Genomic DNA, 21,048 nt, shown 5'->3' with positions numbered 1-21,048 from the left:
CAAAACAAACTGAAATCAGTGGAGCTGTGCTTTTTGAAATACATTTCTCAATATCAGCCACCAGTTATTTCAACACCATATTGCAAGGTATAGCTTCACTACTAGAACTCTCCCTTCAGCAATTTACAAAATCCAAGCTGAAAATAACCACTGTTTCAAAAACATCAATTAGAAATTTATTTACAAAACTGCAGAATTTGGACGTGTATGAACTAGACATAACCTTTCACCTAAAAAAAAAATACACATAGGTTCCACCATGATATTAGTGTCAGGAAACCATAACACAGCAATTACGCTGTGAAAGCCTTGCTTTTACAAAGTCTGTGCAGTAGCTATCAAGGACTGAATACTGTGCTCAGCCTTGGGCCCCTCACTACAAGGACAGTGAGGTGCTGGAGCATGTCCAGAGAAGGGCAACGAAGCTGGTGAAGGGGCTGGAGCTCAGACCTTGTGAGGAGCGGCTGAGGGGGCCAGGGATATTTTATGGATATGTTTCTAAGGGGGTCCAAGTGTCACCTGTTAAAGCCCACAGGTATCATCACTCCTTCATCCCAGATGAAGAGACTCACTGGATATCCAAATCCAGTGTGGGTTGTTAGCTAATCTTGCAAAACAATCCCAAGTGCAGGTGTGTTAGTGCAACAATAAAAACAATGAAAACATGAAGACTAAGTCTAGGACAGGCACTGCCAGCAATCTGAATTAGGTAGTGACAAAGTAATACGGATCACAATTCTCACTGGGCAGCTGCTTTATTTTTTTCAAAACTTTGGGAGTTATTTCTTATAAATGCCCGAAGGATTCAGAATTTACCTGTCAGTAACGTTGCARTATCTAAGCACAATGTAAAGAAGCAAGCTACCCCAAAAACCAGTTTCAGCCCTCACCTGAAGCTCCTTGCTGCTGTGGGCTAAAGGCAAGCCTTGAACATTGTTCAGATACAGCTTTGAATGCTCTAAAGTAATGGCTGCTAAGCCTCTCCTTTTTTCCTTTTTCAGATTGATCTAATTAAAACCCTTGATAAACTTTATGGACTCTAATATTTCCAGCTGAGTGACTGAAACCAAGAGGGTGTGCCTCCAGGCAGCAAGGCAACAATGATAAGCAGCAGGTTAGCCACTAATTTCTCAGCCAGGGTAGATTGTGAAAGTGTGATGTTCTGATATCCAAGAAACTGTTCAGGAGAGAATAGGATAAATCAAGTTTAATAACTCTGCTCCTAATTGTTCCCTCAATGCTCCACTCTAATTACTTGGAGAACTCTCCTGACTGTCACCTGATATTAAGTTGTTGGAGGCTGAGTGTGGAGCAGTGAGATAATCAATAAACATTTAGTGGGGAGAAGAATGAAGATCCCGTTAAGCAGTGGGAACCTGCAGCACCCAAAGCCCTTCTGCTCATGAGAAAACCTATGGGAGAGCCATAGTGATTGCAAAGCAATAATCCAAAGCACTGTTTTTAGGCCTTGAGGCCTTTAGGCAACAGTACATTTGAGAAAAAAAGGTTAACACGGTCACCCTAATTACAGCCCATTTTCACATACTTCATATATAAGCGAAGACAAGCCAATTAGGTAGAAAGGAAGATAAGGGAAGTTTTATTTGTATACTAATTAAACCCCTGATGAAATTAAAGGAAAAACATACAGCTCTGTAATTGTGTCTGAGAAAGGTCACTTCAGGTTCAGTTATCAGAAGAGCACAGCCTTGAGATATTTCACTTAATCCACAATATAGCCCTTATTTTGCTCCCTGGGTCTTAATATTTACAAAAATAAGAAAATTTCAAAACCTGATAATGCATTTATCTTGAAGTGTTTCTGTGGACAATTACAATTGTTAGAAAGTTAAGGCTAAATATGATAATGAGAATAGAGGTTTTAAAAACCTAGCATGCCTGCATAGTTCTGTGAAGATGCTGAGCTTTCACTTTTGAGCACAACTGATTTTCAACCACCTTAGAAGCCGAAGTCCAATTTGTTGATATTTAGTAAATAGCTAATTATCTATTTAGTTTAGATATTTAAGTATTCAGGTCCTCATTCAAGACATCAGTGCACTCATTCCTCTAACATTTCACCACATTCAAGACATCAGTGCACTCATTCCTCTAACATTTCACCACAATCTAATATACAAACTGAATTTTCATCCTTAGAGGAAGGTCCTTTTAGAGATATTTTGTGTGTATTTTTTTTCCCTATAAACCAAGCACAAGAAACAATTTGTTTGTAAGAACAATAAGTAACTAAGAGCACTGAAGGAAAATCTCATTTAGCGAATGCAGGTGAACTTTCACACATAATTTATTCAAACAAGATTAGGTTATTTGTAGTGAGAAATCTCTTTCTTCAGAAACAATTACAAAAGCAAATGAAAATGAAGCATAGTCATTCTTCACTTGAAGAAAAACACTCAGTTCAAAGATAACATGTGGAGAGTTATTTAAGATGAATGAGACAGTCATAAAAAGACTGTCATGAAAAGTATGTGTGATATATATACTGAGCATTATTTTCCAAGATTAGCTGAAGTTATATTGAACTACTTATTAAACTGAATTTAAATTGCATGGACACAACCCCCTTCGGCAGCCTGTGCCAGGGCTGTCACCCTCACAGTGAAGATGGAACTGCCTGTGTTACAGCTTGTATCCATTACTCCTTGTCCTGTCACTGGCCACCACAGAGAAGAGTTTGGCCCTGTCCTCCCTACATTCTCCCACCAGTTATTTGTATACATCACGTATCTTTGAAAGGTCCAAATCCGAAATGCACAAAAAGTTGCATCAATATTTAATGTTAAGTATATTTTCTGCATGTGTGACTACCGTAAAAACTAAATGATATTAACTCAAACAATTGATTTTTTTTTTCCAAAAATGCACATCCACAGGTTGTTTTCTGAAAAGAATCCCTACACATTAAGAACAAATCAAAATGAAACTTTTTCTATTGAAATAGGAAATTAAAAGCCTTTGTGGAAAAGTTTTTTTTCCCACAAAATTAAGGACAAAACAAACTTCTCATCAATATATGGAAAGAAAACATGTAATACATGTAGAGAAAACCCAATAAACAAGAAGGATGTAGACTTCTCAACTGGAAAATAAACTCTATAGTAGCAATCTACCCTATCTGGATTCACTGTGTGTTTCAGAGTGGCTTCTGTGGTGCCTTAAAACAGTTTGAAATGAACTTCATGTAGCTGTTCTGATCCCCGAAAGCAGAACTAACCTGAGGCTGACCACCCATGACATCCCTTCAATAACAGATGCTTTCACATGCCCTTTAAACTTCTCTAGCATAGGAAATGTGTGTGTACTCAAAAAGACACTTGAAAGAGCTTTATACCTGATTTGCAGAAGAGTAGTGATGTTTTTAACCTCTTTTTATTGGACCTTCAGCATGACAGCAGCCATCTCTTGATACGCTGCCATTCTAAAGAACAACATACCTGATGCATCTTCTCTTAAGTATGTGATGTAGTGTAGAAGTGGCTAAAAATAGCATTGAGATTGCAGCATATATAAAAGGCACAAAAAGGCTTTTGCTGCATCTTAGGAAGTGCACAGCATAATGAGATGACTGGACATAAGGAGGACTAGTATGCACAACAGTAACACTAATCAATGCAATGATTCTATTAGATAGCCAGCAAAACATTGGTGAATTAAAGGAATCATTCGGATCTATTATGACATTTCAGACACATTATCAGATACAATTGCTTGTGATATATCCCTACAAGAAGCCCTCATAATACTAACAGATTGTATTAACAGAAAATTACAGCCAAACAGTGTTATTAAACTAATTACAGTATTAAATTATTACAGTGTTATTAAACTAAATTATATATAATATATATATAATAGATATATAATAATATATATAAACTAAGTTATAAAAATAAAAGTTATTTACAGATAGTTATCTGCAGACAATTAGGAGAATTTAAATAATAAAGCTGGTGGCTCAAAAGAGGCCTGAAACACATAGTTACTAAAATGAGAACTCCTTAATAAAAATTTCAATTTTTTTTTTTAATAAAGTTTCTTACAGGACGGGATTGCTAACATAGAGAAATATTTATCTTGCAAGAGGTTATTATTACAAATGTCACTTGAAACTGTGGATGTTCATACATCCTGAAAGTCAATGGTTTTACCTATACACCTATTCACATCTACAAAACAGTCTGTCTGGTCACTGAAGCAGGGTTATGGGACATCATCCAAGCAAGCTTGGGTACCAGAAGCATTCTACTTGCTGGGACTCATTACCATACAATGTACAAGATAAAGATGCACAGACCTTATTCCTTACCTTTATTATCGTTTAAATGTGCTATTAATGAACATGCACATAAATATTTAATTGGGTATCTATGGTGACCCAATATATTGCTTGAGTTTTCACATCTCACCAAAGATGAAATGGGCTCAAACCATCTGTCACTAATCATGTTCTCTTGGTCTCAAAAATCTTGCATTATTAGTGACACTTCTACGCCCTGAAACCAATGATACAAACCTCTCCAAAAGTTACTTGTATCACTGAATTTGGCTGGGATATTTCTTTATCGCAACTGCTAGTTTAAATAATTGGGAACAAGGAGAAGCATCAGCAGCCAAACTACCAGCAATTAAGAAATATTACCTATGTACAAAGTGAACAGACACAATTTTACTGCCGTTGTCACCTATGTAAAAAGTGTATGACCTGAAGCTGGTGGGAACTAGGTCACAGAAAAAAAGGGCATCAGGGATTGGCTAAACTATTCAACACTCTGCTTCCCAAATAAAACTAAAGAAACAGGTCTTACAGAACACCAGGAATATCAGTTTTCACTTTGTATCAAAAATGGGAATTTTTGAAAAGTTTTGATAGCGGTTTCAGCAAACATAGAAAGTAAGACTGAATTTTGAGTAGGATTATTTATATATATTCCATGAGTTCATTATACCGGTAGTCTCAGTTAAGCTACCTTGCTGCTCTAGTTCATTCTGCAGCAGTTTCTTGATGAGGCTGCTGGACAATTCCACTAGACAATAGCACATTAGCAGGGGCCCTCATGTAACGCAGCTACAGACAGTGCCAAATACGTCAATTTATAGCAGCTGAAGTTCTGATCTTGCTTCAACAGCTTTCTGTCTCCTTTATTAACAAATTTGACAAATGAATATGAAATAATCTTTGCTTATTTGTTTGTTTTCCTGTTTTAACACGGCACTACTACTAAAGCCAGCTTAGGCATATTTACCAGTTTATTCAGGTTATATTCACACAGTGAGTTCTCTTCCAGGAAAGCAGTTCTGACCAAAATGCACATTTGTATTCAGGTACATGTATTTCCACAGACAGCCCCAAATGCTGTTTAGTGTATGCATATTTTATTTTAATATTATGCCAGCCACATCCTACTGCATGAAGTATCTGCAGGGGGAAAACATGCATACATGATTCTCTTTATTCCTCTTGCTTTTTAAACCTCAATAAAGAAAGAAAGAATTGATAAATATGTCATTTCATACTATAAGGTCTCTACCTTTGTTTTCATGCAGGTCACTACCATCCTTTCTTTATTAAAGGCTGACAGCACAATCTTTTCACCAGAAGGAATAGATAGAGTGAAATAAAATTCAACTAACACAAAATGAAACTTTCAAATCATTCTGCTGAAAAATCAAAGATGTGTTACACCTCCACTAAACATGCTACTCGAGGGCTATACAGGCCTAATCTGTGGGTGTCTCCCTCTGCTGTGGCCATGGCTTGTGGTGCATCAGGTGCTGATGGAGAGCACAGTCCTCAGCAGGAACGCGTCCTCTGAGCAGGACGCACACGCATCCTGAAGCAACTAATCTGAAATCACTGTCTGCAATGAACCACTGCAACTCTTAACTGGATGCTGTCCACGTTTTTCCTTTTTGTACGTGCAGGGTGAATTAAAATGAGCCAATGATATTGTAAGACTTGGGATATCACCCAATTTACTCCTTTATATAAGAAATAGTAGCAAACATGGCATATTATCAAACACATTGGGTGAGACTGAAAGAAGCAATTATTTTAGTGAATTATCGTTAACTTTTTGAGAATTAAATCCTCAATTTCCTCACCTTAAGAGACAAGAACTTTTCTTATTTTATGGCATTTAAAAATAAAATTTTGAAATTTATATTAGAGACTCTTAAATTCATCATTTTGATGATTATTGATCACAYGATTATTTATGTTACAGTCTGCAGACAAAAGAAATATTAAAGTGGGTTTCCTTTGGTTAGAAGTCATTAACAAYTTTGAAAAAGTCCTTCTTGAGATAGTATAGATGCTCCATGGTACTCTTCAAGAACTTAGGCAGGTTTGTCATAAATACATATTTTAAAGGTCTCTTCACTGGGCAATACATAAAAATTTCATTCAGTTGTTCTGCTACACACTCCAAAGAGCTTCCACATTTTACCACGATAAAAAGAAAGTAGAGTAGCTATAACATTTGGAAGTTGAAGATGGTATGAATTCTGGAAGAAAAAAAAAACTTGCTCTTGAAAATCATTGAACATATAATGAAAGCAGCCAAAACAAAAAAATTGAAAACCAAATCAGAAAAAAAGCTTCAGACATAGCTTCTGTCACTAAATGTAATTGAGAAAGGGAGAAGTGTGAAGAGAAAGTATCTCCTTTCTTGTGCCCCTGAGATTTGCTCTTAGCTGCACTCACACATCTGTTTGAGAGCTAGTTCTGCTTTCACAAGAAGGTCTTTATAGAGTTAACTTCAAGGTCTTTATAGAGTTAACTTCACAGGAGCAAGGAGGGAGATCACAGGAAAACCTAAGGTGAAAAGCAGAGGGACCCTAGAGATATCCTGCATAAACAGCAGCAAAAAGCAAATCTACATATAAAGGGCTCGGGCATCAGGAACTTGTGTATCAGGAAGTCCTACACATTGATATCTAAACTGTTGGGGAAAAAAATAGASTTTAGAACATTTTTTTAAATAAAATCACATGCAGTTTTAAAGATCTATTGATCCTCTCTGCACATCTCAAGGTAAGATGGTTACTTTGTAGTTGACTCAATAATATAACAAAGATCTCTCAGGAATCCGGATTTACCAAGAAGCCTTTCTGTATTCTTGAATGAAAGCTGAAAGATACTTGAAGGTCTTAAAACAACAGGGGTAAATGGTATGTAAGTACGTATGCTTAATAACCACATATTGTAATTATGCAATAATCCCATTTTTCTTCCAAATTACATGTCAATAAATCTTTCCCACCACACTATAAATTCCAAGGTCATGGACAGAGTTGTTTATTAGCATAAAAACAAAGCAGCAATGCTACTATCAAGCTTTTAGATCTAGATATTGTTCCTTTTCTTTCCTTTTTTTTTTTTTTTTTTACCCCCCACTTAGGGGACTAAGAAAGTTTCTACAAATGGAACACCCAGAGAGTATCAAAAGTTATTTTTAAAATACCATAAAAATATTGTGCCTTTTTATCAGTAGCTTTGTTAAAGCTTTCTTTTTTTTTTTGTTTGTTTTTAATTTCTTAATTTTTTTTATATCTATGACAGAATGACAGATTGTTTTTTTTAATAGCACATGGCAGCCAAGTTACTCCCAGGTAGCAAGCACTCTCTTAAGCAGGCAATAWAAAGATGCAAATGAAACATGCTGTATCTTATCATGTGTTAAAAATTAATATACTAAACCAGCCCTCCCCTAAAATCTAATCATCTAATGAGAAGTAAATTCAATCCAAACTATTCCTGCTTGCAAGTATAATTTCCATATATATTGCAATATTCCTAGACAGACTTTTACCTGCTTTAGCTACCAACCTTCTTCTGCAAACTACTTGAGTGAGGCTTCTTGAGAATGCAAATACTAAAATGACTGTTGAAATAAGGTTATTTCATCAAATCAGACTAGCATGATCAAAGTAATTTCATAATTTTCTTTAGAAGGGAATTTTAAAATATGTTTTTTTTTAAATAAATTTGAAAAGGTTGTCTTTATGATTTTTAAACTTGATTAGATTGACTGTAAATGTAACAATTTGATAATTCCATTCCTTCTTTTTCCACTGCAAAGTAGAATTTGGGGCAATATTTTAATGTTTTTTTTTTCTATATAAGGCCAATTTAGTATAAATTTCCCTATAAAAATCAAGTTGCCTAGATAGTACTGAGTAGAATTCCTTATCTTGAACAACTAAATACTTTGTAGTAAAACTGTGAAGTAAGAAAATTTAAAAAATAACAAAAATGTTTACTTAGTGTAAGTACTCAAATTCCAGTGCAAAATTTTAACAATGTTTTAATTCCAAAGAAGTATTACTGATGCATTCAACTTGCGAACCTGAGCAAGAGAGCAACCACAGAAAAAYTAAAACATAGCAAATAGGTATGCTCCATACTGTGAAATAAGTTTCTGTTTGAATTGTGCTTATGTGATTTAACATATATTGCATTTGAAATCTGAAAAGCACAGAGATTAACAATAATTATATGACATTTTCCCATAAACTAAAGTTTAAAAAGAATTTTTTTATTATATATACACTAACAACCAACCTTAAAATGGTACAGTGAAACTAAATACACATACAAAAATATATAGTGCCTGCCAACTATAGAAGAAAAGGATTTTACAGGAATTAAGACATGCTTAAATTAATAGTAAAAACTGTATCTACTATGGATGTCTGTGTAAACATCTCTCTACAAAGACAGAGGAATCAGAGATAGCTACCTAACTCATCTATAAAAAAAAAAAAAAGTGCTGTAGTAGGGTTGCTCAGTCCTATTTGACCTTGAAATGTAATTGGCTACCTTGAATGTCTCTGTAGTATATGCCATTAAGAAGATAAAAATAAATGGGATTAAAATCTGAACCGATAAAGCTTAGAAATTAAGCATTACTCCTCTAATAAACCTACTTGATGAAAGTATGCGGATACCAAGATATCTCCTTACAGATTACTATGCATGGAAAGTACGGACAAGTTTCAAAATAAGCTACCAAAACTAAAAATGCCTAAAATGTTCTTCTCCTTTCCCCTTCTTCCTTGTTCCTCTTTGATCAATTTTCATCTGAAATTTTTTAACGAACTGCCCAGCAGTTAAAACATCAGGGCAAAGCACAGACTACTTCCGTTCTTAACATAAGCCACAACTAAAMTGGACTTCTAGTAAAGTGAAAAAAAAGGCTAATGAGAAAGACGTTTTATTAAATTTTAAAAAACATGACGTGCTGATGTGGTAGAGCTCATAATGAATAACTTTCTTCTACCCTTTAATAGCAAAGTACATCATGCCAAAATAGAGTTTGGATATAGGAAGCTTGTTTTCCGTACATATTTCAAACTCTTTTTTTTTTTGTATTGTTTTACATTGACACTTTAAAAAGCACTGAGGTAAAACTAAGGAAGACAATGACTTGGGAKTTATGAATTATAAAATACATATCCTAGATACAAAGATCAAGCAGCAACCAAGAACATGTGGTGCTGAGCTACCACAACTGATCTTTGTTCCTTTCTTGATACAGACTTCTACAACCATATGTGTGATTTTATGCTAATCCTAGTAGCAAACAAACATTGCATGGAGATACTAGTCAGCCTTCTTATCCTGAAATAGAAGTTACTGCCAGCCTGAAGTGCTGCAATTACCACAGGACAATTATTTGACAATAGGCCTACGATTTCCAATTGGTTCAAAACTCTTCCATAGAAAGAACAGGTAACTACTGTGCATTTAGAAAAATCAAGTCAGTACATCTGTAAGTGGTGAAAGCAAGTTTCACCTTGAAAGCTAATTTTGTCCACTTTTTTTCGATTTCAGCCTAACACAGACTACCAAACCACATCGTATCATTACAGTGTYCAGTGAGTTATAGTCAAGCAAGTGCTTTATACTAAACCATCCTGGTCCGCAAAGCATAACTTCTACAGGGGCTACCAAAGGCATGTTTTGGACTCTCAAAATCGTGTACCGAGATGTTAAGTCTTATAACTCACTAACTATGAAATTAATTCAGTAGCCTTTAACCAATTCAACATATTTTTTAAACCACCATCCTGTTAACGTATTTTTCTTTTTTGGAAGGACAGTTCTGGGCTCCTAGAACTGCAAGAACTCCTAGAAGCTCCTGTGGAGCTTCTAGAGAGAGTCCAGCAGAGAGCAACAAAGATGATTAAAGGACTGGAGCATCTCTTGTACGAGGAGAGACTGAGTGAGTTGGGCCTGTTTAGTTTGGAGAAGAGAAGGTTGAGAGGGGATCTGATCAACATGTACGAATACCTAAGGGTAGAATGAAGGGAGGAAGGGGCCAAGATCTTCTCAGTGGTAGCCAGTGATAGGACAAGGGGTAATGGGTGTAAGCTGCAACACAGGCAGCTCCACCTCCATGTGAGAAAGAACTCCTTCGCTGTGAGGGTGCCAGAGCCCTGTGAGGGTRGCACAGGCTGCCTAGGGAGGCTGTGGAGTCTCATTCTCTGAGGTCTTCCAAACCTGCCTGGATGCCGCCCTGTACCCGTGCCCTAATGATTCTGTGATTCTGTGAATTTATTTCTTAATTGATTTCCATTGAACAAATGCAAAGGAACTTTTATATATGAAGTACCATATGGTGAAATGCAGCGACATGTAAAAAACAAACTCTAATAAAAATTTTACACAATAACATTTGTCTCCTATTCCATCATTTCTTCATAATATAAATTTTGATCCACATATTTCCTGAAGAAACTAAGCACAAGCCTAACRGCTTAAACATACTCTAGTTAAATCTGAAATAAAAGTGCAACAACATTAACAAGCAAACGCCTTCTCTTAAATATTAGGTAAATTCAGCCTGTTCTTAGAGCAAAAGGTAATGTCCGTAGCAGGGGGATGGGCAKGAAGAAAGACCAATAAAAGCAACAGGAAAATTGAAAATTTACCTTCATATTGTTCATCTTTCATGAAGTAARTATGAATACTACTAAAAAAAATCTTCTTTGTATTCATAAATCAATGACAGTCTTTCAGTTGTCTCAACTGAATACCACTTCAGGTTTRAAATATTTGTACAATTCATCTTTCTTGATATCAGGACTATCAAAGATTTTGATAAATTATTTTTCCTCATCTTTTTCTGCCAGCACATTCTGAACTGTGGCAAATGTATTCTCTAAAGTTATATTCAGGAAATAGATCATTCAGATTTGCAAAAATTCTAATGATCATTATCAAAGTACTATATTTCTGTATTTCCTGCTTTATTTTCCCCTTAGTCTGCATACAYTTCATGATAGCAAAATACTGTGTCTCTAATGCATAACGTAAACTGTGAATATTTCACAAATACCAGGATACAAAGACTATTCCCAATACCAAAAAAAAAAATTAGATCTTAAAGTTTCCTCTTCAAAGGGTTCTTAGTACCTTAAAATCCCAATGGATTTAGTACTCATTCCCCCAATCTTACAGTATTATTGGTACTTACTGAATTATTTGTGAAATTTGCCTCATTCACCAAAAGCTGAATTGCTGGTATCTGTTGTAGAAGAATGATCATCTTACCTTTATTGTTTCACTTAAGATTTGGTTTTTGTCTGCTTCTTCACTGGAGCGCAGCTCTAGTTTATTATTTAATTCCTGAAGCTGTTGAGCCTGTTCATTCAAAAGCATTTGTGCCTGATGTTCYCGATGTAATGCATGATTTAATTCTTCACACGCACTTTCAAACCTCTCGTTGGTGATCAGTTTCTGAAAAAAATGACATAAATTGTGTTTGATTGTGTAACTGTATTTATCTTTTTATATACTGGCCTTTAGAGTTCCACTTAATAATATATAATATTATAATATGAAAGAAAACTCAAGAATATTCTCTTTTTATTTTTAAGCATGAAGACAAGCCACTAAACACTCAATGACAGATAATTTTATTCACCATAGTTGAATTTCAAGGCAGTATGCAGGCTACTGTAAGCAGCAGGCATTTATTATTCTATCCATACCTAAAGTGCAAGTTTAAGGAATCATTTCTAATGAAGAAATAAGCATTACTAGAACTGTAAGGGAATCAAACTTGATAAAATCAAAGCTATAGTCAATTTGGTACATTTTTTTTCATAGAAGCCATTCTGCTAGCTAGGAAGAGGAAAACGAATGAAGTTTTTAATATGAAAAAGCAGAACTATAAGGTACATCTGTGTAAGAGGATATAAACAATTAACTTTGAAACGAAACTTCATAAAAGAAGATGTAAAATAATTTACATATACCAGGAATGGACACACAAAAAAACTAGTAGTTAAGAACAAATTAGTTTTAGTTCATAGTTCATTTGCGTGTAMTAAACATTTAACATCAAAGCTTCTAGATGTTATAAAGCTTGCATGCCTGAAAACTTGCCTTGCCTGACCAATACGGCTGGAAAAAAAAAACATTACCCAAAAGTCTTGCTTTGCCAGTAGCCTTGTATCAAAGTGACCTCACCACTGAGACATATTACATTTGTTAAACTACTCTCTTCTTCATACTCCTTCCTCATTTGGTAAGAGCACCACATTTCTGAACAAATTAAACATGGTATTAAAACTTGTATATAGGGGTATGAAATTGCCTTCTGGCATTGGAAATGTTTGGATGGGGTCACAATGATTGGTCTGTCTAACAGCTCTCAGGATCAGCTTAGGGCACAGCTATAGAAAATGCTGCTCATTCTGGACTGTGGCTATTTCAGATATATTGGAGCACCTGCTAAGCAGAAACAGGAATATTTATCCATTCATCTTCTCTCATTCATCAGATGTGACCAATTCTGAATGCAGCCTACAGCATAAAAGTACAGGAGGATAAGATACCCAGAAGGTCTCCAGCATCCTTATAAAAAGGGCAGGAAGCTCTGTGCTATAGAGACCAAAGGCACTTGATGGGGAACAAACCAACAATGAGGTAGAACATGTTGGCACAGAGGGAACCCCGTGCACAGAGCAGTGAGGATAAACCCCTCCAGCACCACGTCTATCATCTGCTGTGCTCAGGATTTAAGCAGTCGTGCAGCCTTCTTCTCATCTCTTTTCGCACCTGCCAGACAGTGCTATTTACAGGTTACTGCACCCATACTGAAAACCCCTTAGCTCTAGCAAAGGCTAAGAGGGACTTGGTGCACATAGGCTAACAAGCACGTGAAGTGTTTGGTGGTTTTTTGGTTTTTTTTTTTTTTTTTTTTGGTATAAATTCCCTCCTTACAAGTAAACTGGAAGCTACAGTAAAAGACCATAACATCCAGGAATATCAGCGGAGTACTCAAATATCACACTTATGTTTTATGAGCTTGTCATGAACATTCTCATTAAATCTTCTCATTTAAGTCTGTCCTACTCTTTTGAAGTAACATCTATAAAACCACTGTTGGTACATAAATCATGCCAACATTTTCAACATTTGGAAAAAAAATAGATTACTGAAGACCAAACAAGTAATTTACACAAAATATCTTGCTGTATAAATCAAAGAGAAACACCTGAGGAAAGATGACTATTTTAAATACATCTGGCTTATAGTTCAGTGACATTTACAAGGCAAGTTTTCTGGGAAACTCTGTTAACAGTATATTGGTTTTATACTTGTTTTTCCAAAGAACACAAATCAAAATATGTGCAAAAAGGCCTCTCCCATAAGTAGTCTTTTCTAAATCAAATATACTTACAGATTGCTTAAACATATGTAATTGCTCCTCCAGGCTCTGGGCTTTGTCAGCTTCTTTTTTCATCTCATTCAAATTCCGTTTGAATTCTGCAASTTCTAAGCGCAGTGAACGTCGTTCCACCTCCGCTGTATGGAGCCTTTGTGTGAATTCAAATATTTGCTGCTGCAAGGATGCTATGCTTTTCTGTTAGTAAACGGAAACAATTTTATACACTAAAAAGAAAAAATGCTATTTTGGCAATAACATCAACCACATTTAATACCTGAGGAAATGAGACAAAGCTGCCATTTGCCCTCAGTTATCTCAAGTACAGACATAAATGCACAAATGCAAAACAGCTTCATATACTTTTGAGGGCTACTGAAAAATTTGTTCTCARGAAGTATCTGTTTTCAAGGATGCTGCATGATAAATAGAGATATTCTTAGAGGAAAAAAAAAAAAAGCAATCTTTGTATTTCCGTTACCAGAGGAGGGCACAGAATCTTTATTGTAAAACAGCAGATCTTTGGAGATCTTTAAAACCCACTTGGATACAGTGCCCYGTGCCATGTGCTCTAGGTGATGCCCTGCATGAGCAGGGGGGTTGGACCTCTGAGGTCCCTTAAGCATTTTATGATTCTATGAACAGACTAGAAAACAGAAGATAGAAAAATAATCTTACCCTTTTAATTAAAGATAATAACACATTTGTTCTTATAAAGCACATACAATTTTGTTATAACTTCTGTTCAGGTTCTACTGCTTCTGTGCTATGTTAAATTAAGTTTTAATTTTCCATATAGGACTTCAATGTAAGTGACTCATACAGATTCTGAAATAAAATTAACAGTACTATCAAGAGAGCTATACCATACTATTTAGGTTATCAACCTACTGTTTCCGTGAAGTAGCCCTACAAATATGCATACCATAATGGGCAGTCTGTCACATAATCCAGCTTTTAGTGCCTGCGCATTGAGTTTATGAAGTCCACGAGCCAGCTTCTGTACCAAGGAGTCCTTCTCCACATAGGTAATGCTCCTGCTGCTGTCTAGTGGAACTGTCTCCATTATCACATTAAGTTTCTCCATAAGTTTTGTAAAAGAGTTCCTGGCTGCACTTACAATCAAGTGTCCGGACAGCCATGAATTCGGATCTTTAAAAAAACAGCAACACAAGAAAGAACCATTAAAAGAAATATTATTTTCACTTCGTGGGGGGAAGGAGAGGAAGGGGAAGAAGCATCAAATAATGTCTCTCCAACACATAATGTTCTCCAAATGTCCTGTGTAGGAAATTTCCGTTAAACTAGGCATGGAAGAATGAGCTTATGGATCTTCCTCTGAGAATTTATAACAAATTCTGTTTTCAAGGATCAATAAACTGTCTAGAAATTTTGGATATGAAGGGTAAGAACGATTCTAAAGGACAACATTTGTTTGACAAAAGTAACTTTCCACTTGTTCTTATATTTTCCTACATTACTATACATTAAGCTCTCCTTTTTAAGTCGTTCTCACATGTTCTAACTTTATGATTCCCAAAAACATGTACAACTGACCCAGGCTAAACAGAAACCAGGTRATAGGTGTCACATGTAATCACAAAAGGTAAATCACTTTATTGTACTATTTACAATGCAAATTTCCGGGTATTTTCTACCCCCTTCTCCCTCCCCCGTAGATGACTAAATCACTTGCTGTTCAAAACTAGTGAGGCTTGGTACCTTAATGCCATACTATTTATATTCTGAGACAAGAGAATATAATTTACCTTATTCCAAGGCAATTAAAATTTTACAGCTACAATTACTTATTTCCCCACAGGATTTTGGTAATCATCCTTCTCATATAATGGACTTAAGGCCCCAGCACACCCAACATGTCCTGCTTACTGCTAGATTCGTCAGGTCTGTAATTAATAATTGTGTTTAATGTTGATAAATAAAATTGTCAGTGCTCCTTCCACTAATTGGTATTCCAGATAACAGTTAATAGGTTTATTTATGCCTTAATAAAAGTCTTGTAATTTAGTTTTCCCTCTGCTAGGCAGGTCTTAATCTGTCATTACTTGTCTTATGATACTATCAGTGTAAGATGACAAGCATGGAAGAGCCTATTTGCATTCAGTGTACAGCAGATCTCCTGTTGCTGTAGTGAATTAAAATATTTACTTAAGAGTATAAACAAAAAAAAAAAAGATTTTTATAAAGGAAAAAAGTCTTTTTATATATTAAAAAGATAAAACCAAGAATTCAAAAGAAACAAGGTGCTTGCTACATTTAGATTAGCTTTGAATCGGATTATAAACGACGTCTCATTTATGAGACCCAATTTATCCCTAAGCAAGCAAAATAAATTTAGCACATGACAAAGTCAACATTTCTTTTTTTCAGGGCCATCCTCCAGCTTGGTTTCAAAATGCACCCTCCTACCTATCATTCCTGTGTTCAGGTGGAATGCCATTTCTGAGATCATGCTCTCTACAATCCACTCCATTTAGCAAATCTTCCCTTTTTCCACATCCAAAACTATTTCTTGTCTTTCTATGTCTTTCTATTCACCACTAAAGCTAGAAGTCTTATCCAGCATTTCATCTTGCACTTCAGCTATYGAACATTCTTTGACACAAAAAAGATGATTTTCCTCATACCTAGAAGAAAGTGCTACTCTATTGCTTTCTCCACTTGGGAAGTGCTCATCCCTTTTTCCTTATGTTGATTTTCCTTTACTTAACACATTAACAGCAAACTACTTCTCATCATTTTAATTCATCTCATGGCTAACCCTTTTTCTACATATCTTTCTGTTTCAAAGGCCATGTCTTTTCTCCAATCATGGTGGATAYATGAGATTTAATGTTAAATTAACTTCATAAATTTCAAACTAGAACATTTGCACTGTCTTTCATGAAGGATTCCACCTTCAGACTATGCTATGATTTTGGGTAAACATCAGAGCAAAGAGCCTGCCAATGAGCTTCATTCTTCCTCCCACTGCCATGTAATTAAACATAAGACAGTCTGTCTGTCAAAAAAAAATCACCTTTCTGTTTGTGTGCATGCAGCACCTAGCATGGCAGATCCTTCTCTATGTTTAGAACTCCCACTTCACCTGTAATGAAAATAATTTAATAAAGACAACAGTTTGGGGAATTGTGCTGTGCCATATCCCTTCACAATCATGATTCCAGTTCATCAGTCTAGTTGCATCTTTGTATTTCCACATAATTTAAGAAACTTTCTCAGGACAGGAAAGAAAAAAAGCTAAGAATCACTGTCTTTAAATGTTAATGAATAATGGTTTTGAGTAAAACAGAAATCTGTTGATAGGAGTCAATGACTTCTTTGAAGGGTGAAATGAGAACAAAACGTAATTCAACAAGGAACAGTACAAGCACAGAAAAGAGAATATATCCTTTAAGCATATGCATTTTAAGTATCCGCTGACAACCAGGGTATTACAGCAAAAGTATTAAATGATGTTAGAAATTACTTAGGCAAATCAAGTCATATTGCAACAAGTAATTAATTTTTACATTAAATGAATGAAGGAAAAGGCAATGACAAGTGACAAATCTTACTTCTGTGACAGATAAAGAAGGAATTCTACTTTGCTTTGTTTTGGGGAAATAGAACAGGCAACAAGAATTATCTCAGTATATTACACAAGATTAACACGTTCATGCTAAGCTCCAAAGAATAAGATGACGTCTGTGGTCAAACAAACTCAATTTTTATTTTCTCTGAGTTACTGCAATACATCTTGTGTTAAAAGAATAAAAGACTAAGCTTACCAAAAAACGCACTTKACAAAACTATTCAAGCTGAAGCTAAGAGATTATTCTAGGATACCACGCCAGAATGCCAACCAAACTACTTTTGAGCAGAGCAAAAGGAAATGATCATGAATATCATAAGATTCACAAAAGCAGTTTTTTTTAAAATGTGCTCTGGAATATGTAAATCTCTTCTCTCTTCCCTTAAAACATCACAGGGCAAATACACAAGTCCCAGTGTTATCAGGTGATGTGYGTATCATCTTAGCTCTGTCCCATAATTTCCCTTTACTCATATAAATCATGCTTCCTTTCTTTCAATATTTTTTATTCTGAAAATAATAGAAAATAAAGAACAATTAAGATGATAGCAATGCAGAGAAATCAAGTGGGATCCTGCATCAGTCTTCACTATAAAAACATGAAATCTTTCTGTTAACTACACTAGAATGAACAGACGACAGTGCTAGTGACTAATTTGAAAATTTTCCATAGACTAGTAAAATTTCCATGTGAAAAAAGACCCAGAAAATTAGGGATAATAGAATTAAAAATACAGTAGAGACTTAAGATAAGAAATGCTATAGTACGTGTTAGCTGAGAGGTCTTTATTTCTCTCTRAAAAACAAGATAGCAAATAAAAATGAAATAGCAAGTGAAAAAGTATTATCACACACAACAGTCCTTCAGAAACAAGCAATTAAGTGGTACTAGAAATAATTAGTCATTCATCTGATTAGTAGAAACAACCATGGTGAAACAAAAAAGGGGTTTTACATCATTCACAAAAAAAAGATGTCCATATAGAAATAAACTAGTGACAGAGGCACTGTTGAATAAAGACCTGTGATCTGCACTGACTCAGATATTCTCTCATTGCAAACAAATGACAAAGACCTGGTGGATACAGTCTTGCTTCCAAGACAGTTGCTMTTCATTTCTCTTCCCCTACTGACTTAACATGCTTTAACCAAAGCGAACACATGTGAGCCAGTGCGGCCMGGGAGAACAGGGCACACGTCAGCTGCCCAGACCTCCTTTGCAGGACTGTGATCCTGCAGATACTCCAAGGTGACCTGAAACCCCAGCATGAATTGAACATTGTCTGAAAGCAGCTAAACACCACTGGAATGCACCTAAATTCAGCTACAAAAAGAAAGGACTGACACTACGCCTTCTCACAAAAGTTCCTGGCTGCATGACTGGATTGATAGCTCTGATAAAGTCAAAATTATTAACACACRGAGAAAGAATACAAAGCAGCTTAAGAATTTCATGTTTTCAGAATATGAAACACTTAAGAGCTGACAGAAAAACAGTGTACAGTCCCAAATTAMGCATGGATTAACTAGATCATACCATGTACAACACAGTAGGAAGTTATTTCTTTTACATTGACACTATAAAGTCTCAGGGTGAATATGGCCATTTTTGGGGCCACAATAAAGAAATACACACACCGAGCAGAAAAATAGCATAGGTTTCTCTGTCACAAAAGGCTAGTTTGGAACTCCATTAAATGCTTTTTAAACAAGAGACCTAGAAAGTTTGTGAATGCTGCTTCACTGGACACTCTGAAGAACAGGATAGAGAAGTATATATAAGCAAGGTGTAGACCTATTTTTTCTTTCATACAGCAAAGACATCCAGACAATCTCTACAAGCATCTTTTAGTATAATGTTTCCGTATGTACAGAAATCATTAAGCATAGGTAATATAAGCAAATATTAAAAAAAAATTTTGAAAATTTGATACAGAATGATTTCTATAAAAACTGGAAAAAGGAAGTCATACTAACACTCATTTTTTTATGTCTACTACAAGACATTCTTTATTTAAATTCTTTAATTTAATTTATTTAAATTCTTTWATTTACCTGTTTTGCCAACAACATCCTGTAATTCAGCCACAGAACCAATAATTGCAGCAAGAAGGTCAGAACTAGAAAACCAGCTGAGGGCTTCAACACAGCGAAGTTGTTCCTTCTTATTTCCTGTAAAACAGAATCATAGACAGCAATAAAACTGTGTAATACAGATAAAGCATATGAGTAGCTCTTTCAGAAGTTCACCAAAATCATGTACATAAACTTCTAAATTATTCTTTCTTCAGGATAATTTAGACTCTATTTGCTATGCTTGGACATCTTTACCTATTAAAGCATAAAACTAAACACATCTGCTAATTTGAAAAAAAAAAGTTCTTTAACATTTGATTTTTTTTTAGGCAGAAGCATGAGCCAGACTCATTTTACAGTAATAGGAATAGAGGAAAGATCACGTATTTTGCAAGAAAAAAAAATCTATGTTAGTTTTTATCTGAATAAATAYGTAACTTTTTGCATTTTTAGTAGGAAATAAACATTAAAAGAGCTTATTGAAAAGAGAATTCTTGTTAACAAGAAGAAGACTGGATGTCAGATTATGAAGTATTATTCTATATAAAAAGAACAACAGAGAAGTTGTGCAGCATCTCATTGTGCAATGTGGAAGCCCAGAACATCAAACAGCCCACAAGTACAGGTGTAACTTTGCGTATGCTAGGTCTCAAAGAAAAGTATTTCACTTCATGGGAGTTTCTGACATAATCTCTGATTATAATTTAGGCAGTTAGGTTTCCATTCAGTAGACCTACATTCATCTTTACTCTCTATTAATAATAATTATTTCTTATTATGGACCAACCGTGTAATCTGACATAATACTCATCAAACAATCAATTAACTTACTTGACAGATCTCGCTTGCCTTTGGAGTCTCCTACACAAACTAGGATTCCAACGCCTTCTTTGAAGCCATCTACCCAGGAGAAGAGAGCACTGCAAGACTGACCTATGACTTTCAGTCTGTTGGCTGCCAAAACTGCAATAACACCTTTCCGGAATATACGTATCAGGCTTTTGAATTTTCTTCTCTTTATCTTGGCTTCATCTTGCTTCTTTTCCTCCACATCAGAGAGAGCATGTACCAGAGTCCTAATTTCCTGACTGACTAATTCATAGACGTTGACCTGGTCCTGAAGAAGGTCTCTTTGCATGGACAAAGCACATGCTCGGCCATAGAGAGGATAGAGGGCACCTGCCATCAGAGCACAAGCTGCCAGGAGAGATGAATGCTCCTTCTGAATCTGTGTTAACGTATTTTTCACATGTACATTTTCAAGGGCCAGTTTYTCCCGTTTTTTTTCAAGGACAGAAAATCTTTCCTTGTTCTTCTCTGCTATTTCTTGATATTTCTGCAAGGTGGGGGGAACAAACAAACAGAAGAAATACTGGCTAGARTATATTACTTAAAAAGCAAACACAACTGCGTTTAGATGATAAAAGCTAACAGAAAATTCATTCTTTTTTCCAGGTGAAAATCATTTCACAGAGTTTTACAATGAAGTGAAAGGACCACCACAGAAAACTAGTCATGATTGCCAAAGCACTCTTGCAGTCAGCAATTATTAAAACAGACAAAAATGGCATGAGAAAAGCCTGTGCCCACTACAAATAGATACCAGGTTTCTCAAGCTAATTCACCAGCACTGGACAGAATATAGGAGGCCACTACTAGAATGAGTCTGCTTAA

General features: G+C 35.5%; 1 protein-coding gene across 1 annotated transcript in view; it reads right to left on the bottom strand.

Moving 5' to 3' along the window:
* Positions 1-11,581: 11,581 nt before the first annotated feature.
* Positions 11,582-21,048, bottom strand: part of CCDC171 (coiled-coil domain containing 171) — a gene marked incomplete at its 3' end in the record, with an annotated part of 67,710 nt that continues 58,243 nt past the window's right edge. The window contains exons 16-20 of the mRNA XM_026052743.1: positions 20,206-20,710; positions 19,354-19,470; positions 14,629-14,855; positions 13,719-13,901; positions 11,582-11,767 (exon numbers count right to left, since the gene is read on the bottom strand). Of these exons, the coding sequence (XP_025908528.1) occupies positions 11,582-11,767; positions 13,719-13,901; positions 14,629-14,855; positions 19,354-19,470; positions 20,206-20,710 (1,218 nt within the window). The remainder of the gene's footprint in view (positions 11,768-13,718; positions 13,902-14,628; positions 14,856-19,353; positions 19,471-20,205; positions 20,711-21,048) is intronic.

The sequence above is a fragment of the Nothoprocta perdicaria genome, unplaced genomic scaffold, assembly GCF_003342845.1.
Source record: "Nothoprocta perdicaria isolate Ctin4 unplaced genomic scaffold, notPer1 scaffold_90, whole genome shotgun sequence".
In the NCBI taxonomy this organism is placed as follows: Eukaryota; Metazoa; Chordata; class Aves; order Tinamiformes; family Tinamidae; genus Nothoprocta; species Nothoprocta perdicaria.
This window is presented reverse-complemented; position numbering and strand designations above follow the sequence as displayed.